This window comes from Mytilus edulis, chromosome 13 (genome assembly GCF_963676685.1).
Source record: "Mytilus edulis chromosome 13, xbMytEdul2.2, whole genome shotgun sequence".
In the NCBI taxonomy this organism is placed as follows: domain Eukaryota; kingdom Metazoa; phylum Mollusca; class Bivalvia; order Mytilida; family Mytilidae; genus Mytilus; species Mytilus edulis.
The window spans coordinates 422,205-446,864 of record NC_092356.1 but is presented as its reverse complement, the minus strand read 5'-3'; the positions used below and the strand labels follow the sequence as shown (position 1 = coordinate 446,864).

The 24,660-nt window shown below is 35.8% G+C and overlaps 1 protein-coding gene across 2 annotated transcripts in view; it reads right to left on the bottom strand.

The window, feature by feature from the left end:
- Positions 1-24,108: 24,108 nt before the first annotated feature.
- LOC139500668 (E3 ubiquitin-protein ligase MIB2-like) overlaps positions 24,109-24,660 on the bottom strand; it is a 28,727-nt gene continuing 28,175 nt past the window's right edge. For both annotated transcript variants that reach the window (XM_071289452.1, XM_071289453.1), the window contains one exon: positions 24,109-24,615. In XM_071289452.1, the coding sequence (XP_071145553.1) occupies positions 24,572-24,615 (44 nt within the window). In that variant the 3' untranslated portion in view covers positions 24,109-24,571. The remainder of the gene's footprint in view (positions 24,616-24,660) is intronic.

The following is a 24,660-nucleotide window of genomic DNA, read 5'->3' as shown; positions in this document are numbered from 1 at the left end:
TTGATGGGTCAGTACACAACACGCACCATAACATCAATACACAGTCATGATGAGTCAGTACACGGACCCTAACATCAATACACAGTCTCATTACACGGACATTTACATCAATACACAGTCTCGATGGGTCAGTACAAGGACATTGACATCATAACACTGTCATGATGAGTCAGTACACGGACCTTACCATCAATACATAGTCTCGATGGGTCTGTACAGGGACATAAATATCATTACACAGTCTCGATGGATCGGTAGAGGGATATCCGTATCATTACACAGTCTCGATTGGTCTGTACAGGGACATAAACATCATTACACAGTCTCGATGGGTCTGTTCAAGGACATAAACATTATTACACAGTCTCGATGAGTCTGTATAGGAACATAAACATCATAACACAGTCTCGATGGATCTGTACAGGGATATACACATCATTACACAGTCTTGATGGGTCTGTACAGGGACATAAACATCATTACACAGTCTGGATGGGTCTGTACAAGGACATAAACATCATTACACAGTCTTGATGGTTCTGTACAGGGACATAAACATCATTACACAGTCTTGATGGGTCTGTACAAGGACATAAACATCATAACACAGTCTCGATGGATCTGTACAGGGATATACACATCATTACACAGTCTTGATGGGTTTGTACAGGGACATCAACATCATTTCACAGTCTCGATGGATCTGTACAGGGATGTACACATCATAACACAGTCTTGATGGGTCGTACAAGGACATAAACATCAATACACAGTCTCGATGGGTCTGTACAGGGACATAAACATCATTACACAGTCTTGATGGGTCTGTACAGGGACATAAACATCATTACACAGTCTCGATGGGTCTGTACAGGGACATAAACATCATAACACAGTCTCGATGGGTCTGTACAAGGACATAAATATCATTACACAGTCTCGATGGGTCTGTACAGGGACATAAACATCATAACACAGTCTCGATGGGTCTGTACAAGGACATAAATATCATTACAATATTGATGGGTCTGGACAAGGACATAAATATCATAACAGAGTCTCGATTGGTCTGTATAGGGACATAAACATCATAACACAGTCTCAATGGGTCTGTACAAGGACATAAATATCATTACAATCTTGATGGGTCTGTACAGGGACATAAACATCATTACACAGTCTTGATGGGTCTGTACAAGGACATAAACATCATTACACAGTCTCAGTGGGTCTGTATAGGGACTTTAACATCATTACACAGTCCTGATGGATCTGTACAAGGACATACACATCATTACACAGTCTTGATGGGTCTCTACAGGGACATAAACATCAATACAAAGTCTCAATGGGTCTGTACAAGGACATAAATATCATTACAATCTTGATGGGTCTGTACAGGGACATAAACATCAAAACACTGTCATGATGAGTCAGTACACGCATCTTAACAACAATACACAGTCTTGATGGGTCAGTACACAACACGCACCATAACATCAATACACAGTCATGATGAGTCAGTACACGGACCCTAACATCAATACACAGTCTCATTACACGGACATTTACATCAATACACAGTCTCGATGGGTCAGTACAAGGACATTGACATCATAACACTGTCATGATGAGTCAGTACACGGACCTTACCATCAATACATAGTCTCGATGGGTCTGTACAGGGACATAAATATCATTACACAGTCTCGATGGATCGGTAGAGGGATATCCGTATCATTACACAGTCTCGATTGGTCTGTACAGGGACATAAACATCATTACACAGTCTCGACGGGTCTGTTCAAGGACATAAACATTATTACACAGTCTCGATGAGTCTGTACAGGAACATAAACATCATAACACAGTCTCGATGGATCTGTACAGGGATATACACATCATTACACAGTCTTGATGGGTCTGTACAGGGACATAAACATCATTACACAGTCTGGATGGGTCTGTACAAGGACATAAACATCATTACACAGTATTGATGGTTCTGTACAGGGACATAAACATCATTACACAGTCTTGATGGGTCTGTACAAGGACATAAACATCATAACACAGTCTCGATGGATCTGTACAGGGATATACACATCATTACACAGTCTTGATGGGTTTGTACAGGGACATCAACATCATTTCACAGTCTCGATGGATCTGTACAGGGATGTACACATCATAACACAGTCTTGATGGGTCTGTACAAGGACATAAACATCAATACACAGTCTCGATGGGTCTGTACAGGGACATAAACATCATTACACAGTCTTGATGGGTCTGTACAGGGACATAAACATCATTACACAGTCTCGATGGGTCTGTACAGGGACATAAACATCATAACACAGTCTCGATGGGTCTGTACAAGGACATAAATATCATTACACAGTCTCGATGGGTCTGTACAGGGACATAAACATCATAACACAGTCTCGATGGGTCTGTACAAGGACATAAATATCATTACAATCTTGATGGGTCTGGACAAGGACATAAATATCATAACAGAGTCTCGATTGGTCTGTACAGGGACATAAACATCATAACACAGTCTCAATGGGTCTGTACAAGGACATAAATATCATTACAATCTTGATGGGTCTGTACAGGGACATAAACATCATTACACAGTCTTGATGGGTCTGTACAAGGACATAAACATCATTACACAGTCTCAGTGGGTCTGTACAAGGACATAAATATCATAACACAGTCTCGATGGATCTGTACAGGGATATACACATCATTACAGTCTTGATGGGTCTGTACAAGGACATATTTATCATAACACAGTCTCGATTGGTCTGTACAGGAACATAAACATCATAACACAGTCTCGATTGGTCTGTACAAGGACATAAATATCATTACACAGTCTTTATGGGTCTGTACATGGACTTTAACATCATTACACAGTCCTGATGGATCTGTACAAGGACATACACATCATTACACAGTCTTGATGGGTCTCTACAGGGACATAAACATCAATACAAAGTCTCGATTGATCTGTACAAGGACATAAATATCATTACACAGTTTTGATTGGTCTGTACAGGGACACAAACATCATTTCACAGTCTTGATTGGTCTGTACAGGGACATAAACATCATTACACAGTCTCGATGGGTCTGTACAGGGCCATAAAAATCATGACACAGTCTCGATGGGTCTGTAGAGGGACATACACATCATTTCACAGTCTCGATGGATCTGTACAGGGACATTAACATCATTACACAGTCTCGATGGGTCTGTACAGGGACATAAACATCATTACACAGTCTCGATGGGTCTGTACAAGGACATTAACATCAAAACACAGTCTCGATGGATCTGTACAAGGACATAAACATCAATACACAGACTCTACTTGACAGCGTGTTGTTATACAAAGACAAAACGAAGATGAATCTTGAAAAACGTTTCTGTTTGCATCTTATTTCTTCAATTGAAATGTAAATTTATATACTAGCCATCAAAAGAAACGGTACCCAGATTTCATCAAAAATATCTACTTTGTTTTTCCACAATATTATTTTAGTTTTGTATTTTATGAAACAATAACATAAAAGCATACAAACTTAACAAAGATAACAAATCACAATTAATTTTCCTTATTGCACGGACGGTTTGAAGATGTTGTTGTCAAAACTAAAAGTTGAAGAGTTAATATCGCGTATAGCCACCTCTTGCGTTGATAACAGCAGTCAATCGCAGACGCATTGATCCAATTAGTCGCTGCATAAATGCTTGTGGAATGTTATTGCACTCTTCCACTAAGGCGGCTCGTAGCTGGTTGACTGACTTTGGTGGTTGATGACGTCTGCGAACACGTTTGTCAAGTTCATCCCATAAATGTTCAATGGGTGATAGATCTGCGATAAAGCTGGCCATGGAAGAATGTCAATGTTATTTTGTCCAAGATATTGTGTGCATACACCTGCCACGTGGCACCTAGCATTGTCCTGTTGGAAAGTATGCCTTGCAATGAATGGTTGTACAATAGGAGAGAGAATTTCCTCACGATAACGAACTCCAGTAAGGCTTCCGTTAATGAACGTCAAGTCAGTTCGTCCACAATGCGAGATTTCTGCCCAAACCATCACACCACCACCACCAAAGCGATCACACTCATGCACATACGCTGCATAACGTTCATTTTGACGTCGGTACACTCTCATTCTACCCTCACTTCTACGTAAGCGAAATCTTGACTCATCACTAGAAATGACGTTATGCCACCTAACTCGTGTTCAGACGGCATAAATGTGGTTCCGCTCGAAATTAAAAAATACGCTAAAATGACGTTATTTTCCGGTAAAACAAAAACAAAAGTGCAGTAACCCACAGATTTATGACTCTTTTCGAACATATAACTAGTCGCAATAAATAATATTTTGTTAATAAAATTTATTATGAACAAATGTTGGGTATCGTTTCTTTGTTTGGCTAGTATATAATGACACAAACGAACGAATTCAAACTAGGATCAACGCATGCCAAATGATACGATACCAATTGACCCATTTCAAAATCTCAGTAGTAATAAATCTTCTGGTGAAGCGTTAAATTATCATGAATAAACATGCAATAACACATTATACTGAAAAGATTAATTGAAAATTTGAAATCATTTAAACAAAAAATTATTATCAACAATATTAACCTATGTGGAAGAAGAATCGAGTGGTTCACAAAATGTAATACCTGTCATATATATGACTCATCGTTCATTCATTCAACTGTATTAGATACAAATATAATACTGACGTTCAAAAACATAGTGTTAATGACTACTCACATGTTCTTTTCTACTTTGTCTTTCAATTTGTCCTTGGGAATTGAACACAGCTATTTCACAATGGTAACTTCAGGTAACATTGTATATTGTTTTTTGTAAGGCACTTGCTATTAACCAAACATTTTAAGGTGGAAAATTATAACTGTTACATGGTGAGTCTATGCCAACAAGAACATGACTACTGCCACCACATACGTGTACTAATAATACCAATAGCAACAACTGAGGTGGGTTATAGGTAAAAAGATTCAATTAACAAAGAACATTTGATAAACATATCTTATTTCTTAATTAAGTGTTAATTAAGATAATAAGATAATTGTAACTCTTTTGTTCATTCAAAACTGATATCCGATAAATGACTATTGCTATTAAAACATCATACATTTTTCGTTATGATTGTCAATGCATGTGGTCATTTAAAGTTATGTCTAAAAATGATTAAATCAGCCTTTTTCAGTATAATTTGTATTCAATGCACATCATTACATATTAGACATCTTTTACACGCATTTTCCTCTTTCTCAATTTGTATAAGTTGACAACAATTAGTCATTTATCAAAGTACTTTCCATCCTGGTGAATGCAACTCTCTAGCCTTTTTGTTTTACAAAAATGGAAAGAATAGATACACATTTTTTGTTAATTGTCTCTCTTTGTAGAGAATATATAGTTACGAAAGATACCAGCCTGCTGATAATTTGATAAGCAAGACGCGCGTTTCGTCTACATGCGACTCATCAGTCATGCTCTGGTCAAAATAGTTTGAAAGGCAAACAAATACAAAGGTGAAGAGCATTTATAACCCAAAATTTCAAAAAGTTGTTCCAAATACGAATAAGGTGATATATGCCTAGGAACAATTTTGTTACGGACGCACTGAAAATGATAAAAACAAATGCTTGTTAAATGTTTAGATGGTTGGTTGTTTGACGCCCAGTAGCAAACATTTCATGTTTATTTTATTCTGGACATGATCAGGTAAACCATAAATACATGAGATAGTTCCTGTAGTTTGTGTTTATACTGCTTTGATTCAAAAAACGAATGGCAAATATAAATACAAGTATCTTGTCTTAGGAAAAATAATAAAACTCTGTTTTAAGGGTGAATATACTTATAACCGGGTGGGTACTAACAAAATCAACACGACGAATAACACAGTATTTGCTTCCCATTTATGAGCATCTGAGATCACTACAAGTTTATGGTGGAAATTGTAATGGTTAGTCTTCAGTTCTATTTGTTGTGTTTTGTGTACCTCTTTTTTAGCCATTCGCCGTCAGTTAATTTTCGACAAATGAGTTTAAAAAGTAAAATCACAAAAATACTGAACTCAGAGGAAAGTCAAATCGAAAAGTCCCTAATCATGGCAAAATCGAATGACAAAACACATCAAAAACGAATGGACAACAACTGTCATATTCCTGACTTGGTACAGGCATTTTCAAATGTAGAAAATGGTGGATTAAACCTGGTTTGACAGCGCTAAATCTCTCAATTTGTACGACAGTCTCATCAAATTCCGTTATATTTGCAATGATGCGTGAACTAAACAGACATAATATATAACAAAGCTCTGTTGATTACCATGATTACCGGGTAATAAGTTAAACAAAATTTTGGAGGATTGCAACACAATTTCATATAGCAGTCTTAAGTATGAAATTGTTCAAAATGTTATGGCATATTGTTATTCTAAACTGTTTCCCAAAATTGATCGCCCTGAAGATCATAAAAAACATTTTGTTAAAATAAAGTATGTCAATAAAGGTTTTAATTTTGTAAATATTGCCGGTATTTTTAACGACCATTCTGTTAAAGAACAAATTCCTGGATATTTTGATAATACTGAGCTTCCTCTTATTTGTTATATTTACTAGAAATCTACCCGGAAATTTGTGTGTAATTATAGCCAATTGTGTAAAGATGTTAATATCAGTGAAAATACACCTACTTCATGTAATTGTAGTAATTCCGAATACATGTATGGACCCATTTTCCATGTTATAACAGGAGATCTTAACATCGTTCAAGACCGAGAGTTAAAATCATTCCTCAGTACAGTAATATAAATGTATTTTATTTCGTTTGAAATATGGTTTTTCCCGTTTGCTATTTGTAGTAATTATTTATAGATGGGAACTAGTATACCTAGTTCGGATACTGGTTTTGTAACAGAATGTACTATAATTTATAAATTTGATGTTAGGTGCATAAGGCACGAGGAAAGTTTTAGCGGTTTTTACGGGTGGGGTTTAATGGTACTATATAAAGTTTGGTATTTAAATGTATTAGTATAGAAGGTGCTCGCAGTTACTTCGAATTGAAGTTGGTCACATAGGTATATATGCAGTTGCTGCTATGTTTATTGTACGTACAGGCGTTGGAGGTATTAGCCGAGGAAAAAGAAACGATGCGGAACAGGAACAATGTTATATGTCATGTATTTATATCTTGTTTCAATCGAAGAAATATGTACAATAAAGTAAAATAAAATATTGTATCGCAAGAGAAAATAAGATGTTACTGCGAGCAACAAATCCTATATCTGTGTTTGTCTTGTTTATAGCCTACTGATTTTAGAGATTAAATACTCTAAATTTCGGACGAGCAGGCCGAGGGAGAATTTAAAGGACCTAAATATCGTCCCCCATCAATTATTAATTGCAATGAGTGTCGTAATATCATCCATGACTCACTCCGTACTTACTGTTTGAAATGGATAAAACGGGAAAAAGCTGCAAAAAATCTTTGGACTCTTTTTTCGATTCAGTAATAAACATAGTTGATATACGTATTCAACATTTTAAAGATCATTTTACTGTTAACAATAACCACAATAAACCTATTTCTAGTATCAAACATAAACTAAAAGAACTAGCCAAGGAATTTGTTTTTGTCCCGGCCGATAAAGCTGCAAATAATATTATCATTGTTTGACGTAAATTTTACATTGAGGTTCGAAAAAAGAAATCACCAATTCACCAACTTTCCAACTGACTCCATTTTCAGAAAGCGACATCTGTAACAAACATTAACTTTTAGCTCCCGCTTTACAAGCAGAACCTACAAATATAGATTTATTTCGTCTTCAAGCCATTGTTCCACTAAATTGTCTATTCTTCTTACCAGTACACTTGGTACAATCAAAAACCTGATAATAAATTGTTCAAATAAGGCCTTCGAAAATAGTGGAATTAATTACTTTTGGAGTGTCAAGAACTCTTTGGAACATGTTGGTAGTACTTGATAAATTGCATGCTTATATTGGTGATTTTGAATCTGTTCAAAGTTTTGATTTTTGTACCCTATATATCACATTGCCTCACATTCTCATTAAGAAAAAAATCACACACCTTATTAAATGGGCATTTAAGAAGTCAGAATGTGAATATATATGTTCAAACTCTTTTAGGTCATTTTTTAGTGGCAATGAGCAAAAAAACTATGTCATTGGGACATGCTTTGATACTATATCTGCCCTTGAATTTTTACTAGATAACATATTTGTTCGCTTTGGAGATCCCGTATATCGTCAGGTTATCGGAATTCCAATGGGGACTAACTGTGCACCACTGATTGCGGACCTGTTTTTGTATTGCTATGAGTTACAATTTATGACAAAAATCAGCAAAGACTCATCGAAACAACATCTGTTAAACAAGTTTATTATACTTTTAGATATTTGGATGATATTTTTGCTCTCAATAATGACGACTTCAGTATGTATACTAAAGACATTTATCCTTTTGAACTTACTTTAAATAATTCAGTATTCACCTCAGAAACTAACAAAACCTTTAAATAGACTTATTAAGAAGGGATATAGTTACGATACTGTTGTCAAGTCATTAAGGATTGTTGGCATGACACGGGTTATGTTCTTCTCATACATGTTATGATGGTATGATACTAAACCCCTAACGGGAAAGATTGTGCCTGACATTCACATGATGAAATCTTAATCTTTCAATCAGTTTAACTGAAGTCTGGAGCTGACATGTCAGTTAACTGCTAGTAGTCTGTTGTTATTTATGTATTAGTGTCATTTGGTTATTTTCTTTGGTTACATCTTCTGACATCAGACTTGGACTTTTCTTGAACTGAATTTTTATGTGCGTATTGTTATGCGTTTACTTTTCTACATTGGCTAGAGGTATAGGGGAGGGTTGATATCTCATACACATGTTTAACCCCGCGGCATTTTTGCGCCTGTTCCAAGTCAGGAGCCTCTGGCCTTTGTTAGTCTTGTATTATTTTCAATTTTAGTTTCTTGTGTACAATTTTAGTAAGGTGTTCATTATCACTGAACTAGTAAATATTTGTTTAGGGGCCAGCTGAAGGACGCCTCCGGGTGCGGGAATTTCTCGCTACATTGAAGACCTGTTGGTGACCTTCTGCTGTTATCTTTTCTATGGTCGGGTTGTTGTCTCTTTGACACATTTCCCATTTCCATTCTCAATTTTATAATAAATAAAATAGTCAAAATATTTGTACAGCAGTCATCACCGTGTTACAATTTTAAAAACAACAATTTAATAGAACACAGAAGCATCTATTAAATGAAAGACACATGCATTGCGTTGCGTGTCTGACGTCAGAAAATTTATACGTCACATATTTTTTTTGTCGTTCAATGTTTTTACAAACAATTTTAAAATTTCACATGGGCATTGTTAGTTTATAGGGCTAAAAAATAAAAAATATGTAAGAAATAATTTCAGAAATAGACCGAGATTCAAAACAGTCCAAAAGTTCTATAGAATTTATAAGAATCCACAAATGGTTCATTCCACTACGTGATTAAATAATTTTGACGTTTGTGGTTCAACGTTAATTTTTAATTTATAATAGAAACATAACATAATGACATATTATGTTATAAATGACCTTCCGATCATCTTTTAACAATACGACAATTGGCACCAAGTTCATTCATAAGGAAGAATTTTATACTACAATTGGCATCATATTTGTTGGTAAGAGGATGGATGTATACGACAACCGACATTACGTTCATTCGCTACGAAATAGTATCATAATAACAGTTGCAATAACGTTGTATTGCCAACTGGATGCGAAATGGTTTCATACGACAATAGGCATCACTATCATTCTTTTATAGAATGGTTTCATGTGGTATTTTACATCACACTCATTCGTCATTTCAAACGTTAAATATAAAAAAAGAATATATGGTTTGATTGCCAATCAGACAATTCTCCACAATAGACAAATTGAATAGAAATTAACAACTATAGATCACCGTACGGCCTTCAACAATAAGCAAAGCCTATACCGCATATGTAGCCATCCAAGGCTCCAAAAGAACATATGTAAAACAATTAAAACGCGAAAGCTAAGAATCTATTATTTCAGCCTTATTTATGTACAAAAAAAATGAACGAAAAACAAATATGTGTCGTTGTCAGTTTATTTTCGACTTATTAGTTTGAATGTCCGTTTGGTATCTTTCGCTCATCTTTTCACAAGACGATAGTCTGCATCGTGTTCTTCCGTTAAAAAAAATAGTGTCATACGACAATTGGCATTTCGTTCATTGGTTAGAGAATGGTTTCATACGACAATTGGCATTTCGTTCATTGGTTAGATAATGCTTTCATACGACAATTGGCATTTCGTTCATTGGTTAGAGAATGGTTTCATACGACAATTGGGATTTCGTTCATTGGTTAGAGAATGCTTTCATACGACAACTGGCATTTCGTTCATTGGTTAGAGAATGGCTGCATACGACAATTGGCATTTCGTTCATTGGTTACAGAATGGCTGCATACGACAATTGGCATTTCGTTCATTGGTTAGAGAATGGCTGAATACGACAATTGGCATTTCGTTCATTGGTTAGAGAATGGCTGCATACGACAATTGGCATTTCGTTCATTGGTTAGAGAATGGCTGCATACGACAATTGGCATTTCGTTCATTGGTTAGAGAATGGCTGCATACGACAATTGGCATTTCGTTCATTGGTAAAAGAATGCTTTCATACGACAATTGGCATTTCGTTCATTGGTTAGAGAATGGTTTTATACGACAATTGGCATTTCGTTCATTGGTTAGAGAATGCTTTCATACGACAATTGGCATTTCGTTCATTGGTTAGAGAATGGTTTCATTCGACATTTGGCATTTCGTTCATTGGTTAGAGAATGGTTTCATACGACAATTGGGATTTCGTTCATTGGTTAGAGAATGCTTTCATACGACAACTGGCATTTCGTTCATTGGTTAGAGAATGGCTGCATACGACAATTGGCATTTCGTTCATTGGTTACAGAATGGCTGCATACGACAATTGGCATTTCGTTCATTGGTTAGAGAATGGCTGAATACGACAATTGGCATTTCGTTCATTGGTTAGAGAATGGCTGCATACGACAATTGGCATTTCGTTCATTGGTTAGAGAATGGCTGCATACGACAATTGGCATTTCGTTCATTGGTTAGAGAATGGCTGCATACGACAATTGGCATTTCGTTCATTGGTAAAAGAATGCTTTCATACGACAATTGGCATTTCGTTCATTGTTAGAGAATGGTTTTATACCATTTCGTTCATTGGTTAGAGAATGGTTTCATTCGTAATTTGGCATTTCGTTATTGGTTAGAGAATGGTTTCATACGACAATTGGCATTTCGTTCATTGGTTAGAGAATGCTTTCATACGACAATTGGCATTTCGTTCGTTGGTTAGAGAATGGCTGCATACGACAATTGGCATCTCGTTCATTGGTTAGAGAATGGCTGCATACGACAATTGGCATTTCGTTTATTGGTTAGAGAATGGCTGCATACGACAATTGGCATTTCGTTCATTGGTTAGAGAATGGCTGCATACGACAATTGGCATTTCGTTCATTGGTTAGAGAATGGTTTCATACGACAATTGGCATTTCGTTCATTGGTTAGAGAATGGTTTCATACGACAATTGGCATTTCGTTCATTGGTTAGAGAATGCTTACATACGACAATTGGCATTTCGGTCATTGGTTAAAGAATGGTTTTATACGACAATTGGCATTTCGTTCATTGGTTGGAGAATGGATCCATACGACAATTGGCATTTCGTTCATTGGTTAGAGAATGGATTCATACGGCAATTGGGATTTCGTTTATTGGTTAGAGAATGGTTTCATACGACAATTGGCATTTCGTTCATTGGTTAAAGAATCGATTCATACGTCAATTGGGATTTCGTTCATTGGTTGGAGAATGGTTTCATACGGCAATAGGCATTTCGTTCATTGGTTGGAGAATGGATCCATACGACAATTGGCATTTCGTTCATTGGTTAGAGAATGGATTCATACGGCAATTGGGATTTCGTTTATTGGTTAGAGAATGGTTTCATACGACAATTGGCATTTCGTTCATTGGTTAGAGAATCGATTCATACGGCAATTGGGATTTCGTTCATTGGTTAGAGAATGGTTTCATACGACCATTGGCATTTCTTCTTTAATTGGTTAGAGAATGTTTTTATACGGCAATTGGCATTTCGTTCATTGGTTAGAGAATGGTTTCATACGACAATTGGGATTTCGTTCATTGGTCAGAGAATGGTTTCATACGACAATTGGCATTTCGTTCATTGTTTAGAGAATGGTTTCAAAGGCACGTCTGGCGTATATATAAAATTTAGTCCTGGTATCTATGATGAGTTTATTTACAACCACTGGGTCGATGCAACTGCTGCGGGAATTTATTTCCCCGAGGGTATAACCAGCCCAGTAGTCAGCACTTTTTGTGGTGACATGAATTGTCATTGATATGGTTATATTTATAAATTAACTGTTTACAAAATTTAGAATTTTTGAAATTCTAAGGTTTTTCTACCTCAGGCATAGATTATTTTAGCTGGGTTTGGCAAAACTTTAAGGAATTTTGGATCTCAATGCTCTTCAACTTCGTACTTTATTTGGCCTTTTTAACTTTTTTGGATTCGAGCTTCACTGATGAGTCTTTTGTAGACGAAACGCGCGTCTGGCGTATATATAAAATTTAGTCCTGGTATCTATGATGAGTTTTTCATACAACCATTGGCATTTCGTTCATTGGTTAGAGAATTGATTTATACGACAATTGGCATTTCGTTCATTGGTTAGAGAATTGTTTTATACGACCATTGGCATTTCGTTCATTGGTAAGAGAATGGTTTCATACGACCATTGGCATTTCGTTCATTGGTTAGAGAATGGTTTCATACGACCATTGGCATTTCCTTCATTGGTTAGAGAATGGTTTCATCCGACCATTTGCATTTCGTTCATTGGTTAGAGAATGGTTTAGTACGGCAATTGGGATTTCGTTCATTGGTTAGAGAATGGTTTCATACGACCATTGGTATTTCGTTCATTGGTTAGAGAATGATTTCATACGGCAATTGGCATTTCGTTCATTGGTTAGAGAATGGTTTCATACGACCATTGGCATTTCGTTCATTGGTTAGAGAATGGTTTCATACGGCAATTGGCATTCCGTTCATTGTTTAGAGAATGGTTTCATACGGCAATAGGCATTTCGTTCATTGGTTAGATAATGGTTTCATACGACCATTGGCATTTCGTTCATTGGTTAGAGAATGGTTTCATACGGCAATTGGCATTTCGTTCATTGGTTAGAGAATGGTTTCATACGACCATTGGTATTTCGTTCATTGGTTAGAGAATGGTTTCATACGGCAATTGGGATTTCGTTCATTGGTTAGAGAATGGTTTTATACGACCATTGGCATTTCGTTCATTGGTTAGAAAATGGTTTCATACGGCAATTGGGATTTCGTTCATTGGTTAGAGAATGGTTTCATACGACCATTGGCATTTCGTTCATTGGTTAGAGAACGGTTTCATACGACCATTGGCATTTCGTTCACTGGTTAGAGAATGGATTCATACGGCAATTGGGATTTCGTTCACTAGTTAGAGAATGGTTTCATACGGCAATTGGCATTTCGTTCATTGGTTAGAGAATGTTTTTATACGACAATTGGCATTTCGTTCATTGGTTAGAGAATGGTTTCATACGACAATTGGAATTTCGTTCATTGGTCAGAGAATGGTTTCATACAACCATTGGCATTTCGTTAATTGTTTAGAGAATGATTTCATACGACCATTGGCATTTCGTTCATTGGTTAGAGAATGTTTTCATACAACCATTGGCATTTCGTTCATTGGTTAGATAATTGATTTATACGGCAATTGACATTTAGTTTATTGGTTAGAGAATTGTTTTATACGACAATTGGTATTTCGTTCATTTGTTAAAGAATGGTCTCATACGACACTTGGCATTTCGTTTATTGGTTAGAGAATGGATTCATACGAAAATTGGCATCTCGTTCATTGGTTAGAGAATGGCTGCATACGACAATTGGCATTTCGTTCATTGGTTAGAGAATGGCTGCATACGACAATTGGCATTTCGTTCATTGGTTAGAGAATGGCTGCATACGACAATTGGCATTTCGTTCATTGGTTAGAGAATGGTTTCATACGACAATTGGCATTTCGTTCATTGGTTAGAGAATGCTTTCATACGACAATTGGCATTTCGTTCATTGGTTAGAGAATGGTTTTATACGACAATTGGCATTTCGTTCATTGGTTAGAGAATGGTTTTATACGACCATTGGCATTTCTTTCATTGGTTGGAGAATGGATCCATACGACAATTGGCATTTCGTTCATTGGTTAGAGAATGGATTCATACGGCAATTGGGATTTCGTTTATTGGTTAGAGAATGGTTTCATACGACAATTGGCATTTCGTTCATTGGTTAAAGAATCGATTCATACGTCAATTGGGATTTCGTTCATTGGTTGGAGAATGGTTTTATACGGCAATAGGCATTTCGTTCATTGGTTGGAGAATGGATCCATACGACAATTGGCATTTCGTTCATTGCTTAGAGAATGGATTCATACGGCAATTGGGATTTCGTTTATTGGTTAGAGAATGGTTTCATACGACAATTGGCATTTCGTTCATTGGTTAGAGAATCGATTCATACGGCAATTGGGATTTCGTTCATTGGTTAGAGAATGGTTTCATACAACCATTGGCATTTCGTTCATTGGTTAGAGAATGTTTTTATACGGCAATTGGCATTTCGTTCATTGGTTAGAGAATGGTTTCATACGACAATTGGGATTTCGTTCATTGGTCAGAGAATGGTTTCATACGACAATTGGCATTTCGTTCATTGTTTAGAGAATGGTTTCAAAGGCACGTCTGGCGTATATATAAAATTTAGTCCTGGTATCTATGATGAGTTTATTTACAACCAATGTGTCGATGCCACTGCTGGCGGGAATATATTTCCCCGAGGGTATAACCAGCCCAGTAGTCAGCACTTTTTGTGGTGACATGAATTGTCATTGATATGGTTATATTTATAAATTAACTGTTTACAAAATTTAGAATTTTTGAAATTCTAAGGTTTTTCTACCTCAGGCATAGATTATTTTAGCTGGGTTTGGCAAAACTTTAAGGAATTTTGGATCTCAATGCTCTTCAACTTCGTACTTTATTTGGCCTTTTTAACTTTTTTGGATTCGAGCTTCACTGATGAGTCTTTTGTAGACGAAACGCGCGTCTGGCGTATATATAAAATTTAGTCCTGGTATCTATGATGAGTTTTTCATACAACCATTGGCATTTCGTTCATTGGTTAGAGAATTGATTTATACGACAATTGGCATTTCGTTCATTGGTTAGAGAATTGTTTTATACGACCATTGGCATTTCGTTCATTGGTTAGAGAATGGTTTCATACGACCATTGGCATTTCGTTCATTGGTTAGAGAATGGTTTCATACGACCATTGGCATTTCGTTCATTGGTTAGAGAATGGTTTCATACGACCATTTGCATTTCGTTCATTGGTTAGAGAATGGTTTTATACGACAATTGGCATTTCGTTCATTGGTTAGAGAATGGTTTTATACGACAATTGGCATTTCGTTCATTGGTTAGAGAATGGTTTCATACGACCATTGGCATTTCGTTCACTGGTTAGAGAATGGCTTCATACGGCAATTGGGATTTCGTTCATTGGTTAGAAAATGGTTTCATCCGACCATTTGCATTTCTCTCATTGGTTAGAGAATGGTTTCGTACGGCAATTGGGATTTCGTTCATTGGTTAGAGAATGGTTTCATACGACAATTGGTATTTCGTTCATTGGTTAGAGAATGATTTCATACGGCAATTGGCATTTCGTTCATTGGTTAGAGAATGGTTTCATACGACCATTGGCATTTCGTTCATTGGTTAGAGAATAGTTTCATACGGCAATTGGCATTTCGTTCATTGTTTAGAGAATGGTTTCATACGGCAATAGGCATTTCGTTCATTGGTTAGATAATGGTTTCATACGACTATTGGCATTTCGTTCATTGGTTAGAGAATGGTTTCATACGGCAATTGGCATTTCGTTCATTGGTTAGAGAATGGTTTCATACGACCATTGGCATTTCGTTCATTGGTTAGAGAATGGTTTCATACGGCAATTGGGATTTCGTTCATTGGTTAGAGAATGGTTTCATACGACCATTGGCATTTCGTTCATTGGTTAGAAAATGGTTTCATACGGCAATTGGGATTTTGTTCATTGGTTAGAGAATGGTTTCATACGACCATTGGCATTTCGTTCATTGGTTAGAAAATGGTTTCATACGGCAATTGGGATTTCTTTCATTGGTTAGAGAATGGTTTCATACAACCATTGGCATTTCGTTCATTGGTTAGAGAACGGTTTCATACGACCATTGGCATTTCGTTCACTGGTTAGAGAATGTTTTAATACGGCAATTGGCATTTCGTTCATTGGTTAGAGAATTGTTTCATACGACAATTGGGATTTCGTTCATTGGTCAGAGAATGGTTTCATACGACAATTGGCATTTCGTTCATTGGTTAGAGAATGGTTTCATACGACCATTGGCATTTCGTTCATTGGTTAGAGAATGGTTTCATACGGCAATTGGGATTTCGTTCATTGGTTAGAGAATGGTTTCATACGACCATTGGCATTTCGTTCATTGGTTAGAAAATGGTTTCATACGGCAATTGGGATTTCGTTCATTGGTTAGAGAATGGTTTCATACGACCATTGGCATTTCGTTCATTGGTTAGAAAATGGTTTCATACGGCAATTGGGATTTCGTTCATTGGTTAGAGAATGGTTTCATACGACCATTGGCATTTCGTTCATTGGTTAGAGAACGGTTTCATACGACCATTGGCATTTCGTTCACTGGTTAGAGAATGGTTTCATACGGCAATTGGCATTTCGTTCATTGTTTAGAGAATGGTTTCATACGGCAATAGGCATTTCGTTCATTGGTTAGATAATGGTTTCATACGACTATTGGCATTTCGTTCATTGGTTAGAGAATGGTTTCATACGGCAATTGGCATTTCGTTCATTGGTTAGAGAATGGTTTCATACGACCATTGGCATTTCGTTCATTGGTTAGAGAATGGTTTCATACGGCAATTGGGATTTCGTTCATTGGTTAGAGAATGGTTTCATACGACCATTGGCATTTCGTTCATTGATTAGAAAATGGTTTCATTCGGCAATTGGGATTTCGTTCATTGGTTAGAGAATGGTTTCATACGACCATTGGCATTTCGTTCATTGGTTAGAAAATGGTTTCATACGGCAATTGGGATTTCGTTCATTGGTTAGAGAATGGTTTCATACGACCATTGGCATTTCGTTCATTGGTTAGAGAACGGTTTCATACGACCATTGGCATTTCGTTCACTGGTTAGAGAATGTTTTTATACGGCAATTGGCATTTCGTTCATTGGTTAGAGAATGGTTTCATACGACAATTGGGATTTCGTTCATTGGTCAGAGAATGGTTTCATACGACAATTGGCATTTCGTTCATTGTTTAGAGAATGGTTTCAAAGGCACGTCTGGCGTATATATAAAATTTAGTCCTGGTATCTATGATGAGTTTATTTACAACCACTGGGTCGATGCCACTGCTGGCGGGAATATATTTCCCCGAGGGTATAACCAGCCCAGAAGTCAGCACTTTTTGTGGTGACATGAATTGTCATTGATATGGTTATATTTATAAATTAACTGTTTACAAAATTTAGAATTTTTGAAATTCTAAGGTTTTTCTACCTCAGGCATAGATTATTTTAGCTGGGTTTGGCAAAACTTTAAGGAATTTTGGATCTCAATGCTCTTCAACTTCGTACTTTATTTGGCCTTTTTAACTTTTTTGGATTCGAGCTTCACTGATGAGTCTTTTGTAGACGAAACGCGCGTCTGCCGTATATATAAAATTTAGTCCTGGTATCTATGATGAGTTTTTCATACAACCATTGGCATTTCGTTCATTGGTTAGAGAATTGATTTATACGACAATTGGCATTTCGTTCATTGGTTAGAGAATTGTTTTATACGACCATTGGCATTTCGTTCATTGGTTAGAGAATGGTTTCATACGACCATTGGCATTTCGTTCATTGGTTAGAGAATGGTTTCATACGACCATTGGCATTTCGTTCATTGGTTAGAGAATGGTTTCATACGACCATTTGCATTTCGTTCATTGGTTAGAGAATGGTTTTATACGACAATTGGCATTTCGTTCATTGGTTAGAGAATGGTTTTATACGACAATTGGCATTTCGTTCATTGGTTAGAGAATGGTTTCATACGACCATTGGCATTTCGTTCACTGGTTAGAGAATGGCTTCATACGGCAATTGGGATTTCGTTCATTGGTTAGAAAATGGTTTCATCCGACCATTTGCATTTCTCTCATTGGTTAGAGAATGGTTTCGTACGGCAATTGGGATTTCGTTCATTGGTTAGAGAATGGTTTCATACGACAATTGGTATTTCGTTCATTGGTTAGAGAATGATTTCATACGGCAATTGGCATTTCGTTCATTGGTTAGAGAATGGTTTCATACGACCATTGGCATTTCGTTCATTGGTTAGAGAATGGTTTCAAAGGCACGTCTGGCGTATATATAAAATTTAGTCCTGGTATCTATGATGAGTTTATTTACAACCACTGGGTCGATGCCACTGCTGGCGGGAATATATTTCCCCGAGGGTATAACCAGCCCAGAAGTCAGCACTTTTTGTGGTGACATGAATTGTCATTGATATGGTTATATTTATAAATTAACTGTTTACAAAATTTAGAATTTTTGAAATTCTAAGGTTTTTCTACCTCAGGCATAGATTATTTTAGCTGGGTTTGGCAAAACTTTAAGGAATTTTGGATCTCAATGCTCTTCAACTTCGTACTTTATTTGGCCTTTTTAACTTTTTTGGATTCGAGCTTCACTGATGAGTCTTTTGTAGACGAAACGCGCGTCTGCCGTATATATAAAATTTAGTCCTGGTATCTATGATGAGTTTTTCATACAACCATTGGCATTTCGTTCATTGGTTAGAGAATTGATTTATACGACAATTGGCATTTCGTTCATTGGTTAGAGAATTGTTTTATACGACCATTGGCATTTCGTTCATTGGTTAGAGAATGGTTTCATACGACCATTGGCATTTCGTTCATTGGTTAGAGAATGGTTTCATACGACCATTGGCATTTCGTTCATTGGTTAGAGAATGGTTTCATACGACCATTTGCATTTCGTTCATTGGTTAGAGAATGGTTTTATACGACAATTGGCATTTCGTTCATTGGTTAGAGAATGGTTTTATACGACAATTGGCATTTCGTTCATTGGTTAGAGAATGGTTTCATACGACCATTGGCATTTCGTTCACTGGTTAGAGAATGGCTTCATACGGCAATTGGGATTTCGTTCATTGGTTAGAAAATGGTTTCATCCGACCATTTGCATTTCTCTCATTGGTTAGAGAATGGTTTCGTACGGCAATTGGGATTTCGTTCATTGGTTAGAGAATGGTTTCATACGACAATTGGTATTTCGTTCATTGGTTAGAGAATGATTTCATACGGCAATTGGCATTTCGTTCATTGGTTAGAGAATGGTTTCATACGACCATTGGCATTTCGTTCATTGGTTAGAGAATGGTTTCATACGGCAATTGGCATTTCGTTCATTGTTTAGAGAATGGTTTCATACGGCAATAGGCATTTCGTTCATTGGTTAGATAATGGTTTCATACGACTATTGGCATTTCGTTCATTGGTTAGAGAATGGTTTCATACGGCAATTGGCATTTCGTTCATTGGTTAGAGAATGGTTTCATACGACCATTGGCATTTCGTTCATTGGTTAGAGAATGGTTTCATACGACCATTGGCATTTCGTTCATTGGTTAGAAAATGGTTTCATACGGCAATTGGGATTTCGTTCATTGGTTAGAGAATGGTTTCATACGACCATTGGCTTTTCGTTCATTGGTTAGAAAATGGTTTCATACGGCAATTGGGATTTCGTTCATTGGTTAGAGAATGGTTTCATACGACCATTGGCATTTCGTTCATTGGTTAGAGAACGGTTTCATACGACCATTGGCATTTCGTTCACTGGTTAGAGAATGGATTCATACGGCAATTGGGATTTCGTTCACTAGTTAGAGAATGGTTTCATACGGCAATTGGCATTTCGTTCATTGGTTAGAGAATGTTTTTATACGACAATTGGCATTTCGTTCATTGGTTAGAGAATGGTTTCATACGACAATTCGAATTTCGTTCATTGGTCAGAGAATGGTTTCATACAACCATTGGCATTTCGTTAATTGTTTAGAGAATGATTTCATACGACCATTGGCATTTCGTTCATTGGTTAGAGAATGTTTTCATACGGCAATTGACATTTAGTTCATTGGTTAGAGAATTGTTTTATACGACAATTGGTATTTCGTTCATTTGTTAAAGAATGGTCTCATACGACACTTGGCATTTCGTTTATTGGTTAGAGAATGGAATCATACGAAAATTGCCATTTCGTTCATTGGTTAGATAATTGATTTATACGACACTGGGCATTTCGTTGATTGGTTAGAGTATGGTTTCATACGACAATTGGCATTTCGTTTATTGGTTAGAAAATGGTTTCATACGACAATTGCCATTTCGTTCATTTGTTAGATAATGGATTCATATGACAATTGGCATTTCGTTTATTGGTTAGAGAATGGTTTCATACGACAATTGGGATTTCGTTCATTGGTCAGAGAATGGTTTCATATGACCATTGGCATTTCGTTCATTGGTTAGAGATTGGTTTCATACAACCATTGGCATTTCGTTCATTGGTTAGATAATTGATTTATACGACAATGGGCATTTCGTTGATTGGTTAGAGTATGGTTTCATACGACCCATGGCATTTCGTTCATTGGTAAGAGAATGGTTTTACACGGCAATAGGCATTTCGTTCATTGGTTAGAGAATGGATCCATACGACAATTGGCATTTTGTTCATTGGTTAGAGAATGGATTCATACGGCAATTGGGATTTTGTTTATTGGTTAGAGAATGAATTCATACGACAATTGGCATTTCGTTCATTGGTTAGAGAATCGATTCATACGAAAATTGGGATTTCGTTCATTGGTCAGAGAATGGTTTCATACAACCATTGGCATTTCGTTAATTGGTTAGAGAATGATTCCATACGACCCTTGGGATTTCGTTCATTGGTTAGATAATTGATTTATACGGCAATTGACATTTAGTTCATTGGTTAGAGAATTGTTTTATACGACAATTGGTATTTCGTTCATTGGTTAGAGAATGGTTTCATACGACGATTGGCATTTCGTTCATTGGTTTAATAATTGATTTATACGACAATGGGCATTTCGTTCATTGGTTAGAGAATGGTTTCATACGACAATTGGCATTTCGTTTATTGGTTAGAGAATGGTTTCATACGACAATTGCCATTTCGTTCATTTGTTAGAGAATGGACTCAAATGACAATTGGTAATTTCGTTTATTGGTTAGAGAATGGTTTAATACGACAATTGGGATTTCGTTCATTAGTCAGAGAATGGTTTCATACGACCATTGGCATTTCGTTCATTGGTTAGAGAATGGTTTCATACAACCATTGGCATTTCGTTCATTGGTTAGATAATTGATTTATACGGCAATTGACATTTAGTTCATTTGTTAGAGAATTGTTTTATACGACAATTGGTATTTCATTAATTGGTTCGAGAATGGTTTCATACGACAATTCGCTTTTCGTTCATCGGTGAGAGAATGGTCCTCAATGCTCTTCAACTTCGTACTTTATGTTGGCTTTTTAACTTTTTTGGATTCGAGCGTCACTGATGAGTGTTTTGTAGACGAAACGCGCGTCTGGAGCATATACTAAATTTAGTCCTGGTATCTATGATGAGTTTATTCATACAACAATTGGCATTTCGTGCATTGGTTAGATAATTGTTTCATTCGACACATGACCTCACAGTCATTCTTAGAACAAAAATGTACCTGTCCAATACAGAAACACTTTCATAACTTCTCAATTTATTGATATAAACTCTCAATTTGTAATGGATATGCTCATTGATTTTAGATTGATCAAAGCACCTGATATATCGAAAGTTTTTACATTTCTAGATGATGGACAATTTGCGATGTATAAATGAAAGTTTAAAACACGATTCTCTAAAAATGATATGGATTGATCATAGTGTAATGTGTAATGTTTTCGATCTGAATTATATACTCGTAGTAACTATATATTTAGAGTACAATTTAGGAATTTTGAATGAGAGATCACATATAATGTCTCTTAACTGAGGATTGATTTAATTAAATGATTTTAAAGTATCGGATCTTGTTTCCCGTAATTAATCATACCGAATTGCTTTCTAGTATTCGATCTTACACTTAAAAAGCAAAAATGTTATTTTTAACTGTAAATCTATTGCTACTGTTGTAAACTTTAGATACAACACTGCTGGTTTTTTTTTTTAACTCTCTATCTTCTTTAGATCCCCCAGCCCAAAAAGGTATAAAAAGAATCGCAATTTCAAAGCAAAAATTCCTATAAGATAGCAATTAAGAGTATCTCTGTTTGATACTTAAATCGGTAGGAAATTGAATTATGTGTCTCTCTTTTTTCTTCGGTAGGAAATCAAATCAAAATTAAAAGGGAAATACATTTTAGTACCTGTGGTTTTGCTCGAATCAATGAATGTGTTCGTAGATAGTAGATGTTTTTGTGTTCTGTTAAATTGTTCCTTTTAAAATTGTTAAACGATGATGACTGATGTACCCATATTTTGACAATTTTATTTATTGTGTCTGTTTATTTAACGCATCAATGTAAATATAACGGAATTTGATGAGACTGTCATTAAAGTGAGAGGGTTAGCGCTATAGAACCAGAATTAATCCACCATTTATACATTTGAAAATGCCTGTACCAAGTCAGGAATATGAAAGTTCTTGTCCATTCGTTTTTGATACGTTTTGTTAATTGATTTTGCCATGTGATAATGGACTTTCCGAATTGATTTTCCTCTAAGTTCAGTATTTTTGTGATTTTACTTTCTTTTAAATGCTCTCATTTGTAGTAAAAACTTTAGTTCCAGTAATTATGGTGTATCTACTATAATGAAAATCAATCAGTTTTTAAAAGTTTTATATTTTCGAAAGATTAAATGCGTATCTTAAAGCACAACTAAAAGTTTGATATTCAAAATTAAACTTGAAATAGGGAATGTGTCAAAGAGACAATAACCCGACCACATAGCAGAAAACAGCACACGGTCACCAAAAGGTCGTAAATATAGCGAGAATAAAACTCCTCTTATGGGTTTATCTAATGTAAGCAATACGTTACATGTACAATGTACAACTAAATATAGTTTTGTCGATTATAACTGTTCACGGTGGTCAAATTTTGAATTCGGTTCATATAGTCCAAATATACACTGTTTTCTAGTCCAAATTTCTACACACTCTTTTTTCCAGTACAGCTAAATGATATACACGCTGATCTTGAAGTTAAGTTATTCACTCTTTTGTTTAGTAAAATTTCCTCCCGGATGTTATCACCAGCCAACATTTATGCGTTGAGCACTTTTGTGTGACATGATTTATCATGGGCATACTAATTTTTGAAACTTTCATATTTGCCTAATACTAGAGAGTTTCTACCCTACGTATAAATTACCCTCGCTCTTTATGGCAAAAGTCTTTCAAAAGTAAGGTTCTAGATGCCCTTTCGTTTCTTATTGTTAATGACATTTTTATTTTCAATTGAGAGAAAAGAACAAAAAGTCCCTCTGGCATAAAATAGACAAGCAAGTCATCTTTCATAAGTTTATTCATTTCCACTTTATAAGTAAATATAGCTTTTTACTTTTAATGTGCCTTATGCAATATCAATCTAATAACTAAATATAAAATGAACAGAAGCCAATTTATATATGAAAACATAATTCCATGAGTAATAAGAAGACAGCAAAAAGCAATTTAATCATTCAATGGACATGAATCCGACATAATTCATGTTGTTGAGGAAGATGTGCAAATATATCATATACATGACATTCAATGTAAAAGAAATATGTCAATATTCAATAACTAAACTCTTCTGAAATATACGTTACGTTTCATATTTTAGACACTAAACAAGTAATAAACTAAGAAATATATAATGATTATCAGTAATATATTTTTGTTAATAATCAAATATCGATTAATAAAATCTAGATAACATGTTATGCAACAAAAAAATTGTCATTTTAACTTTTCACAGTTCTGTTTACTCATTGAACTTGACAAGGATCTTCAAGAACAATCCGTCTTCCTTCTGTTAAAATAATCCAAAACAATTCATTAAAATACTTTTTTAGTT